The 13,084-nt window shown below is 42.0% G+C and overlaps 1 protein-coding gene across 1 annotated transcript in view; it reads left to right on the top strand.

The window, feature by feature from the left end:
* CCDC175 (coiled-coil domain containing 175) overlaps positions 1–13,084 on the top strand; it is a 269,138-nt gene that overhangs the window by 201,386 nt on the left and 54,668 nt on the right. The window contains exon 14 of the mRNA XM_085628003.1: positions 7,180–7,318. Within this exon, the coding sequence (XP_085484129.1) occupies positions 7,180–7,318 (139 nt within the window). The remainder of the gene's footprint in view (positions 1–7,179; positions 7,319–13,084) is intronic.

Genomic DNA, 13,084 nt, shown 5'->3' with positions numbered 1-13,084 from the left:
CGCCGATACCCAGGATGAGATCTAGAAGGGAGGGGCAGAGGCTGCTGGAGGAGGAACAATACCAGGAGCAGCAGGAAGAGGCTGAAGAAGGTGAGATTATTGATCCTATGCAAGAATTTGAGGGACTGCAGGAGGCTAGTGGTTTGGATACGTTTCCGGAGTGGGAACTCACCTCTCCATCAAGGGAGGTCTCTTCTTACCCCTCCATTATAAGGAAGGCAGCTGGACTTGCAGTTGCCTACTGTGGAACTGAAGTCTAACATCCTGATGGAAGCTCTTCACTCTCCTTCATCTGTGACGAAGCCTCTGCTTCCCTTTAATGTGCTTTGATGGAGCCCATTTTAGAGATATGGCAGAAGCCTATGACTGCCCCTGCTGTGTCCAGATTGGTTGCAAGAAGGTACAAAGTAGCGCCTGGGGATCCAGCTTTCTTATCTGCACACCCATCCCCTGGGAGCTTAGTAGTTCAGGCATCATGCTCTACTAAGCAGTCTACAGGCTCTTTCCCATCCACGCCTGGAGATAGGGAATTTCACAGGAGGGAGCAATCAGCTTAAAAGGTGTTTTTTTCAGCTAGCATGGCCGTAAAATCCACAAATGCAACGTGCCTGCTAGGTCCCTACAATTCACGCTCCGATGGATTCTGCAAAGGAAATGATCCCCAAGCTTCCGGAGGATGTTCAGGGCCATTTTGCGGAGGTTCTGTCGGACATACAAGTTGCAGCCCGTCAAGGCATAAAGTTTGGGCTAGATACAGCAGACTCTGTTGCTAGGGTGATGGGTTCCTCAGTGTCTACCAGGAGGCACGCCTGGCTAATGGGGTCTGTTTTTTCTTCAGATGTGCAGCCCACCCTTTTGGGATTGCCCTTTGATGGCTCTTGCCTCTTTGGTACCAAAGCGGACTTAGTGCTGCAGCGCTTTAATGATAGTGGGGCCACAGTTAGATCGTTGGGTCTACACAGTCCCAGCCTAGAGGCTTTGGTTACCGTAGATTTTGCGGGTTTGGCAAGACTTCTTCCTTTCGGGCCCGGCAGCAGCAGCAACAGGCGAATCCTCTGTATAGGTTGTTCAGAGGGAAAGGTAGGGGTCGCCTGCGAGGCTCAGCTTATCAGCAAATCTCCTCCTCCTCTTCTCCATGTCCCCCAACTGGAACCGCAGGGAAGCAACTCTAGATCCCCCATTTTAGAGCATGTTGGTTCCGTGGGAGGTCGGGTGTCCCATTTTCTACGAAATTGGAACTCTGTTACATCAGATCTCTGGGTTTTGGATCTCGTAGATAATGGATACACCCTTCCTTTCTGGGAGTTTCCTCCTTCTTTCCCCTCTCGCCAGGGCTGGTGCTCGGAGGACTATCTGTTGCTCCTGCAACAAGAGGTTCTGTCTTTCCCACAGAAAGGTGCAATAGATTGTTTCGGAGCAGGAAAGGGGTCAGGGATGCTACTCCCGGTATTTCCTGATCCACAAAAAAGGCGGGCGGTTGAGACCGATCCTTTACCTCAGGATCTTGAATTTTTTCTTTAAAAAAAATCTTTTTATTTATTTTTGACAAATGAAACACACATTCGAATAAAGAAAAACATTAATACACAATGTGGGCTGAATAGTGGGCAGTAAAATGTGATGCAAGGTGGAAGATGTAGTAACAGCTTCACTGAAAGACAAAACATGGTTAAGGGCCAACATTATATACATACATATATATGGGTTCACTTCTATTACAGGTACATCTGTCAACATTAGGTTACATATCACTCCTCAAGGTCCGGTCTCTGACCTGCCCTGGGATAGTCCCATCCCACCCTCTTCCATGTCCAGGTATAGGCCGTAATAGGAACTTGAATTTTTAACTCAAACAGGAGAAATTCAAGATGTTGACCCTAGCTCAGGTTCTTATGGCGCTTCAGCAGGAAGACTGGCTGGTGTCAATCGATTTACAGGATGCATATTTTCACATTCCCATCCTGAATTCGCATAGGAAGTATCTCCGTTTTACAGTGGGATCTCAACACTATCAGTTTGCGGTCCTTCTGTTCAGTCTTGCGTCCACTCCACGGGTCTTCACAAAGTTGATGGGGGTGGTAGCAGCACATCTCAGAAGATCGAGGATTCCTGTTTCCCCTATCTGGATGACTGGCTGCTCAAGGCAAATTCGCCAGAGATGGTGCCACATCACCTGCAGGTAACAATGCGACTGTTGTTCAATTTGGGTTTTTCGATAAAGGTACCCAAATCTCACCTAGTGCCGTCCCAGCGCAACTTATTCATAGGGCAGTACTGGACACTACTGTGAGTCGTGCTTTTCTTCCTCCTTAGAGTATTCTAGACATCCAGGCTTTGATTCCAATTTTTCAAGATGGAGCAGCTGTTCCAGTCCTGAAGGTCTTATGCCTGCTCAGTCTGTTCGCTTCCTGCATACTGTAGGTCAACCATGCACGCTGGCACATGAGGGCACACCAGTGGTGCCTCCGCAGGCAGTGGTTTCAAAACAAAGGGGATCTCAGGGAGGTAGTCAGAATCTCCAGAGACACTGCAGCGGATCTGTTATGGTGGAGTGTTTCGGGCAAGCTCTCTCAAGGGAAGCCGTTTCAAACTCCGTCTTTGGTGGCCACAGTGATAACAGATGCCTCCAGTCTAGGGTGGGGAGCTCATCTGGGGGATCTAGAGGTCAAGGAACTTTGGTCTCCAGAGGAAAGATTGCTTCACATCAATCTACTAGAATTGCGGTCAATACGTTTGTCTCTGAAGGCCTTTCTTCACTCAGTTTAGGTCCTGATGGACAACACTACCGCAATGTGGTACATAAAGAAACAGAGTGGAGTAGGGTCATATCGTCTGTGCAGAGAGGCTTTGCGGGACTGTTCCTGGGCTCAGTGCAATCAGATTTGCGTGATTGCAAATCATCTGGCCAGAGAGCTGCATTTGCATGCGGACAGTCTTAGTAAGCTGTACTTGTCTGATCACAAGTGGCGTCTTCATCCGGAGGTGGTCCATAACATTTTCAGGATGTGTGGGTTTCCTCGGTGGGACCTGTTTGCCACTCAGGAGAATGTGCATTGCCCGTCGTTCTGCAGTCTCCATCATCCGATGTGGGGAGCGGGGGGGGGGGGGGGGCGTGTTTCAGCTAGACTGGGGCTCAGCTTCTTTACACTTTTCCTCCCATACCCTTGATTCCTCGAGTTCTGGGGAAGATTCGCCAAGTCCGGGCCCAAGTCATATTGATTGCTCCGGACTGGCCTAGAAGGGTGTGGTACACAGACCTCCTTTACCTCTCATCGCACCCTCTGCTCCATCTGCCTCTCAGTGCAGACGTCCTCTCCAGTCACAGGGGGAGGTTCTACACTCCCACCTCCAGAGCCTGCACCTTCATGCCTGGAGATTGAATGGGGCAACCTGAGCTCTTTCTCTCTCCCACCGGATGTGGTGGATGTTACTTTATTGGCCTGAAGACACTCCGCCAAATCTGTTTACTCCAGTAGGTGGGCCAGGTTTGTAGAGAGATCGATTGATCCTTTATAAGCTCGTTTTTCTGATATTCTCAGATTCTCTCTTTCCCCGGCACAACAGGGTTGTACAGTAGCAGCGGTCAAAGGCTACTTGTCTGCCTTGTCGGCCTTTCTTTGCCTATCAGACCAACCCTCTTTGTTTAAATCTCCCATAGTCATGAGATTCATTAAGGGTCTCACTAATAGGTTTCCTCCCACTCCATTTAGCATGCCTCAGTGGGATTTGAATTTAGTCCTTACTTTCTAGATGGGGTCTCCCTTTGAACCCCTGCATAGATGTCCATTGAGATTTCGAGCATTTAAGACAATATTTTGGATTGCAATTACTTCTGCCAGGAGGGTTAGTGAGCTGCAGGCCCTTAGCTCTAAGCCCCCATTTACCTCAATTCATGTAGGTAAGATGGTTCTAAGGACCAGAGCTGCTTTCCTGCCTAAGGTGGTCACTCCAATCCACGTAGGCCAATCTATCACTTTACCCACTTTCTGTCCTCCCCCTCACCCTTCCAAGGAGGAGGAGAGACTTCACCTCTTGTACCCAAGAGGGCGGTCAGCTTCTGACTGGACTAAGGACTTCAGGTTGGACAACCAGCTCTTCATTGGATATGTGGGCAAGATGAAGGGCGAGGCTGCCCAAAAGAGAACACTGTCCAGGTGGATCATTCTCTGCATCAAGTTCTGCTACCCTTGGCCAAGAAGGAGCTTCCTGAAGGTATTCGCGCTCATTCCACCAGAGCTAAGTCTTCTTCAGATTTAGCTAGAGGTGTCCCTGTTGTAGACATCTGCAAGGCGGCAGCTTAGGCCTCCCGCCACACTTTCGCGAAGCAGTATTGATTAGACTCGTAGGTGAGGAGGAAAGGTCACTTTGCACGTTCTGTGCTACAGGATTTTTTGATATAACATAGGCTGGCACCCTCCTCCGAGAGCGGGACTGCTTGGGGATTCCATTCAAAAGGTGAGGAATCCACATGAAGATGTATCGATCAGAAGAACAAGTTACTTACCTTCAGTAACACTTTTTCTGGTGGATACAGTATCTGCCTGTGGATTCCTGACCCACCCGCCTCCCCGTTGCCTGCCTGTTTATACCAAAAGATAATTGGCATGAGATTCATGCATTTTATTGTTATTTAAAAATAATGTGATACTTGTCACTAGGAAATGTCTATATTTTAGATTTTCCAGTTTCTTTCCTGATTTTGTATACTGTGTATACTGGTGGAAATGTTGTCGGTTCACCCGTTCGCCTCTAAGGCACAGAAAAAATGGGCTGAACTGACGTCAGCATGCCCACGAGGTCTTCTTATGGCTCCGATGACATCACACACGGTCGCGTGCGGAGCCGTTCCATTGTTAAGTCCTCGTCGACATGGGAGAGCTATGGAGAAAGATTTCCGTGGAATGCTGCTCAAGGGGTATTTCAAAAGGTGAGGAATCCACAGGCAAATACTGTATACACCAGAAAAGGCATTACCGAAGGTAAGTAACTTGTTCATTAGGAGTTGAAAAATAAGGACATTTTAGAATACGAGGCATAGATAGATAGATAGCTAGATAGATAAATAGATAGATAGATAGATAGATAGATAGATAGATAGATAGATAGATAGATAGATAGATAGATAGATAGATAGATAGATAGATAGATATTTTTTATCGTTTTGGCGGAAGATCCCCCCAACCCCCATACTTATCTTAAATGTGTAGTAAAGGCATGTGTGGTAAAGGCCTATACGTGCTAAACAAATGCGGGGTAACAAATGCGTGGTAAAGGCACTGCGATGTAAAAAAATTGCGTGGCAAAGACTGTTTCCCGCTTAAGAGCAGGAAGGGCTGCCATCACCTATACAAACCTGCATGGCCTCATTTTTGTCTGGCCTCTTGCATTTTGAAGCTGTTTAACCATTCTTGCCAGAGTTGATTTTGGTTTCCAGTACGGCTCTGCCTTGGTCTTATTAACTTTTTTCTATGGATTCAGTGGAAAACAGAAGTGAGAGAAACAAAAAAATGCAATAAGTTATGGAAAGCTTAGGGTTAAACAAAAGCAAAGCGAAAACAGCTAAAATGTTAATATGTACACTAGACATTCCCTTGAGGAACAGCAGATGGTGATATAAATGTTTTAGCCTAAGAAATCTTATTGTCATGTTTGAATTTGTGCATTGTAGAAACCTGTTACTTTATCTGCATTTGTACAGCATTTATTGTTTGCCTTATAGTCTCTAGCTTGAGTTACATTCTAAGTGCTGATGATGATAGCATATCACCCTTGGTAGCCAGTGGTCTTCATGGTATTGGTGAGGGACAGCAGTCCAGTTTTGTACAGTTTGTGACACAATAGGAATATCAGTTTAGTGAAAGATCCCTGAGTGGCCATACTGTGTTAGAGTTTTCTGTTACTCTTTCTTATGTGTGTCTTATGCATCAGTGATATCAGTATTGGAACTGTGTCGTTTCTCTCATTCCATAAGGGTAGCTGCCAGTCTGTTGACTGATTGAGTTGTTACGGGTTGTGTTGTTAGGCTAACGGAATTAATTGCAGGTCCTGAAAAATCAAAAAATCACCACTATACCTACATTTTAAGTAACTAAAGTTACTAGACCGGCCATGTTTCTATTTCAGCTTTTTTTGGAATCTTCTTCACACAGTGACAAGATTCAGTCCTTTTAGTCATGATCGGTGTTAGATGCATGAAACTCACCTAAAGAGATTGCTCAGTAGTATTCATGAAAGTTTATTTAATTATTTATTTAATAGTTTTATAATCGCAGGTGTCATCTTTAGCTTATTTCAAATCACTGGGTTATCTACCCTCATTAGTGTGTCATGTAATTGACTCAAATCCAGTAGTTTTTTTAACTAAATTTGTCATTTGAAGTTTACATTTCCTGAAATAGGTGGCTCGATTTTAACATAAAATGCCATGAACTAAGAATGACTTTCGTGCCAGCATCTCAATTTTATTTTTAAAAACTGCACTTATAGGCCCAAAGTTTGTTCATAAGCTGCTTCGTGATGTCATTTAAAGTGGAGAATTATTGCTTTTATTTTGTAGTTCTCTAGTATAAACTGTTTTATCCAGTTTGATAATGCATTTAATGGTATTACGTAAGAGGTCCAGAATATCTTCTGTGATTTTCTAAATTTTAGAAACATTTTAAATTTACTTCTAAAAATGTATGGGAATTCATTAATAGTTTCTAACACATTAACACATTTTCTGGATTTACTAATTGAAAATGAAGAATATCATATAAAACATTCTAGAGAAATGGATACCCTTCTTTTTCCTCCTCAGTAATTTCTGAACTATAAGCTTCTCCAGTAATGGATCTTTCATATAGTCACAAGCATCAATTATTCCATGACATCATGCTCTGAACCTTCAGTAAGTAGTCAATGCTAAAACAGCAGGATACATATTCGGCAAAATGACATAGAAATAGCCATAGATCATATATAGAGAATCTGCCTCCTTCTGTGACCTGAACTTCATCTTAGAGCTCCAACCCCCTTCACAGTGTCCAAATGCCAGATTTTCAAAGCTCGTCTAATTTGCAGTAGAATCAGAAGTATTAAGCCGAGTAGCCAGTTGCCAATGACACAGAATCAATAATACAATTATTAAAACAGATGTATTACACTAAGAGTGCATTATTTGTTATGTCTTCATTCTAGAACGAGTCAAAAGGTCTAAAGGAAAATCTGGAAAAGGGTGGGGAAGAGTTGCAAATGAAGATTCCTATTCTACAAGGAGCACAAAAAAAGTATGATAAGCATACAAGAAAATATGAAGATATAAAACAGCAAGTTGGTGGTATGTTATTCACAAACTTCTGTATCCATTTTATTTTGTCATTTGAACAAATGAACAACAGCACCAGGGATCTCTGTGTATTTAAAAGGATACCTAAACAGGACCTGTTGCAGAGACGAGAATAGAGATGGACTTATTATATCAGTTCTTTATATGCCACGTTTGTGTATCTCTTTAGTCATGGTCATACTAAGCTGTTAAGTTAGTAATGACAATACAGCATTGTGGAATATAAAAGGCCATTTTCACTTGTCTCCCTCATGTAATTTGCATTTAGGTTTCAAAATGTTTGTGTGGTCTGTTTGTACAATTGTATACTTATGTAGTTGAGAGAAGTAAGCTTGGGCTACCTAAGACTCTTTTGTGTGGTATTCATCTAGTAATTTGTAGTTTTAGGTTTTTTTCCATGTTCCACAATGCTATTTTGTTGGCAGGCATTCTCATAGATGATGTGTCTTTGGTCAGTATTGTTTGTCCTTCTACAGATAATGTTTTGTCCTTTCTCAGTGATAACACTGAGAGTGCTTCAAAATGTTCAGCTACGTAATATAGTACTCATCATCATTAGTACATTCTGCATTATGGCTTCTGCCAAATACTCTATTTGCTGTACACGTAGGGCTAAACAATGTTTTCATACCCTCCCAAAGATGGCTCCCAGAATCAGTTTAGAATAATAAACATACAGCTCCCTCTGCAAAGATGGCTGTCCAGAAAAATATACTGATGTGTTAAAACACACAATATTTATTACTAGTATGTGAATGGACTCTGATCAGACACACTTTCACTGAGTTATGACAGTAGCTGACAAATTCAAGAGAAGATGACGCGGTTGTTTATATGGGCAATTTGCTTTTGTTGTTGTATTATAACTTTAAATGTATCTTTTCTTACCTACTTATACAGAATGCATGGTCCTCTCAGGCAATGTGTAGAGTACACTCTGGTATATCATAGCAACATTTAGAGCTAAAGAAAGTGAGACACAATATCTTTGCTATATGGTGCGTACGTTATGTTTCACAAGTCTCATTTTACTATAGTGCAAAGTAATGAGCTTTACATGGGGAATTAACACAAAACTACTTATAACCTGGTTGATGGGTTGAGCCATGAAAGAAAGAGAGAGAGATAAGCTGCCCTCAATGAGAATAAACTAATCAATAATTACATCTTCATGGGTTTATCCAAATCTCTTAGATAGGCAAATTGAACTACACGTTAAAGAAAGCTCTATATTGCAAATACGCTGATTAGGAAACCATATAGACGTTGATGCATTAGTAGCAATCGAAACATTTACAATTGTTCACAATCTCACAAAAGTTAATTATTTTCTATTGTAACTAATGACAAATTTCCTGAGATATATACTGATAAACTAGGTATTAATATATTATGTTCCTCTTATCTTAAGACTCATGATGTAATTTATACCAAGCCACATCTCGTCTCTTATTTTTATCTTTTATTATTTGAGCTAATATAAATAGATGTTTCCAACGTGTTGAAAGAAGTTAAATGTTTTGGCAGCAAGGGGTTTGAATTTCCTGTGAGACAGATTGTAAAACAGGAAAAAACTATTTCACACATGCTTGAAATTATTGAGCTCTGGCACATTGGCCATCACAGTAGTTTTAGATTAAGCTTAAAAATAATAAGATTACAGCTGGGCTGTATGCTTGTACAAAATGGTGAGATACAATTCTATCTAAAGACGAACCTATGTACTCATATGCATAGATTTTACATGAAATTTAGATTTAATCAGATCTCCTTGGGGGATGAAGTGTCAATTAAGAAGAATGGGGTTTCCTGTCATCCATGCTGTCAATATTGTGCAACTGACAAACATTATTTGAATCATGTACATTTTTTCCGTCCTGGCCTCTTTTACTTGCTGAAAAAAATGGTATCCTGTGTTTCAAGGTTTTCTATAGCAACGTACGAAGAAGCTTTTAAACCCTCTCATCATGAATATTTGTTATCGCTTAATGAGGTTTTTGGGGAACTTTCTTATTACAAATTGATCTATTTATATTTATTAGAATGTGTTTTGTTTGTTCTCATCTTGTTTTATATGGCAAAATCTTATGTATTTTTAACTCACTGTGTTTATTTATTATTGATTGTTGAGGATTTAAGTGTCATTTGTGGATGCACCTTCAAGGATTAAATAAATAAATACATGAATAAAATAAATACAGCTAGTAATACTTGCTAGAAGAGTTCACCCAGAGTTCTTCATGCCCTGAAGTACTGTTGTCCTGATATCCGCTGTGGCTTATTGGCAGTGCTCTTACTAAGCAGTGTTTCCACAATTATTTTTGTCAGAATACCGTCAGCAGATGTATTGCCTGACAGAAATATTGTTTCCTAAATATTGTGTATAAAATATAGGACGACGGGAGACCACAATAGGCTTGAAGGCGGGTGGCACTCTTAGACCAAAGTCTGACATCGGAGTGAACTCCTCCCGAGCCCAGATCAGCTGGCTAGTCGCCACCATAGTGTAATTTTCAAAGTGTCCATAAGTACGTAGACACTCAGTCCACACACCTTAGCGCGGGTGTAGGTACTTTTTTTCCCTTTTTCACGTGGCACTTCACACTTTGCCACTCACCACTTTCACCACACGGTCCTTAAGAAAGCCCCCTTTATACAGTCTTGCGGGGTAAAACATGTAGACCCATCACATAGAAAACTAAAAGATAATAAATTATTTTTTTGGTTGCACCACACTTATATTTTTTAATCATATCCTGAGCCGCCGCTAATAAAGTTCACAGGCAAGGATTCTCAGAGGTATTTTTAACTCAACTCATGTCACATCACACACCTGCACCACACCAGCACCGCTGTAATCAGTCGTCGTAGCACAACTCGGGGGCATTCGGCCACTCGGTTGGGACCCCAATGATTAAGCATGACACCAACTAGGTTGGTGTGTTAGGGATCTTTTAAACAAACCCAGAGGGTCCAAACACTGCCCAACAAGTGATTACCACACACACACAGTGGGTTCGTCCATCATTGTTTAGCTTATTATTACATCGGGATACGGACGCACCCCTCCTTTTCCCTTGCTCTCTCATTGTTTTTGACATATGTGCAGGAAGTGACACCTTCCTGCACAACGCAGCACACATGGAAACACCTAAAACAAGGAGAAATTAAACATTCCTCCTCGTTGCGCCAGGGTAAGACCAGGTTTTCCCTGGTCTTAATTTTAGCACTGTCCCATATTTACACCACCCTTGTATATATGGGGCTGCGTCAAAATCAATCGGTGTTGCGGTGGAACGTCCACGCATCACCCATTGCCCTCCCCTCTCACGCTAAGTATAGCGTGAAAGGGTGCCTTATTTACAAGGCAAAATTAAGCCACGGTAAGTGGCTTAACGCTGCCTTGTAAATAGGTGAAGCTCCTATCGCCACCACAACGTTGTGAAAAGTGACGCTGTGGTGGTGTTAGGGGCTTGTAAATATGCCCCTCATTTCTTAACAGTTTGTTGAGGGAACAGCTTACAGCAGAGAGATTGAATCTTTGAGGAAACTGAGAATACATAAGTATCTGTTAGTCAGTCCCAAAGCATTGATCTCTAGCAATGCACAGAATTACTCCAATCTCCAGGTCACGAGCCGTTGACAAAACTCACTCAGTACCAGGAGACCATCTCTGAGTTCGAGAGCATAGGAGGTAGCAACCTGTGTGGCAAGATTGAATTGCTAAATGCCTTAGGAACACTAGGAGAGCCATAAGACCTACAGGTAGGGAACACAAAGTAAGGGAAAATACAACAAACGTGCAGGACACCCTAATGGTGAGCTAACTCAGCCGGAACCTTACAATACAGCAAATTGAGAGGCACCAGCTGAATCCCACTACTGCTACTTAAGGTCACCTAGTCGTACCTGCCCTATCCTGTTGACTAGGAGGGGCTTCCTGAGTGTTTTTCTGACTCGGGGTTTACTGCCAGTCCCTCCTTTTCAGTCCTAGCCACCAGAGAACCAGCTTCCACCTCTTCCTTCTATTTCTTTTTTTTTGTTGTTGTTTTTTTTGTCCTCATTCTGCCAATTTACTCGCTGGCAATACTCATCTACTACTCTGGTAAACCAGACCAGGTGTGAGTCCTTCCAATCAAGAAAGAAGAGCTGTTTCCAGTTCCACCCTTTCGGAAGTGCCCATAACACAGAAGGAAACAGAAGGAAACACAGGACCAACAGCTCAACATCGGCTTAATCATTGGACCCCAAATTTTGAATCCAATTCACCAACTTAAGCCATACTTTCTCTTTACTACTAGAATCACACAGTAGGTCCTGCTTACTTATATATATAATGCTTTTTTTGCATTCCAGGAAGTGGGGTGGAGAATTCGCCTTCCACGATTTACAAATCTCTCTTCTTCCTAACAGAATTACATAAAAAATAAATCTTGCATCCACTCTGCTAATACTAGTTATGTTATCATACCAAATTCCAAAAGAGACCAGGGCAGGACTGACCCTCACAGTGATACCTGTAACTTCTGTTAAGAAATGACGCACCTCAGACCAGAACTTCTCAATTTCAGGGCATATTAAAAACATGTGGAGACCGTCAGCTACGGGATTCTTGCACCTTGGGCATTCATAGTGAGTCCCCCCAAAAATTTCTAATCTCGCCGGGGACCAATATACCCTATATGAAGTGAAGAGGTGATTTTGCTTTAAGTAACAAAAATTGATACCACAATGCCACCTCCTTCTTGATGGTATCAACTTTAATTGCTTGAACTAGCCACAAATCATCCTCCTCTTCATTCCAATTTTGATCCTCCACCAAGCAGAAAGCTGATAATATTTAAATCTAATTAATTTGCCCCCTGCAATTAAATTCAAATTTTCCCAGCCAACTAACTTGGTTCCTGACTTCAAATCCCCCCAACAAGATATACCCGAAACCTTAAATAGGAGACTAAGTAGATCACTCAAACAATCAGGAGTCCCTGGAGGTTCCCAAATCGGGGCCCTGGATGAATAATATGGAACTCCTAGCTTTTTCCGAATATAAACCCATGCTTTCAAAACTTCCAATAGGATCTTCAACCTTACTTTTTTGAAGAATTTTAGATCACCAAACTTAAACAGAAATTGGTCTTGGCCCTCCCTTAATTCTCCAAGCATTGCCCCAAACAAAGTACCTATAGCAGAGCTGTTGACCCTATTTAAAAGCATCCTGCAATTCTTAAAAAGAAAAGCATACCCATATGTTGTCAGGTCCGCTAGAGCCAGCCCCCCCCCTTCTCCGATCTCCTCCTTAATCTCTTCCAAGAAATATGTGAGCACTTAGAAGCTCAAATAAAGCTTCCTAGCCTTCCTTGGAGTTTAGCAATTTTCTTTCTATCAAATAATAATGATATAGAATTAAAAAGAAATGTAATCTTGGGTAAAATAATCATTTTAATGAGATTTACCCTACCGTACAGGTTTAGAGGGAGATTTGCCCATCTAACCAGCTGTTTCTCTACTTCTTGCCTAATCTTTTTCCAGTTTACCTTAGTAACTTCAGCTAATTTCTGTGTAATTATTAGGGCGAGGTAGCGCATATTCGGTTTTGCTTGTGGTTGTTGAACTGGTTGGTTCTATTCCATAATTTCGGTCTTATTTATATTCACTCTGTATCCTGAAATCCTTCCAAATGCTTCAGCTTTAGCTATTAATATGGGGATAGACAATTGTGGATTCCGGGTATAAACTAAAAGGTCGTCTGCATAGAGC

This window comes from Triturus cristatus, chromosome 9, assembly GCF_964204655.1.
Source record: "Triturus cristatus chromosome 9, aTriCri1.1, whole genome shotgun sequence".
Lineage (NCBI taxonomy): Eukaryota > Metazoa > Chordata > Amphibia > Caudata > Salamandridae > Triturus > Triturus cristatus.
The sequence above is the reverse complement of the archived record's forward strand: the minus strand, read 5'-3'. Positions and strand labels throughout refer to the sequence as shown.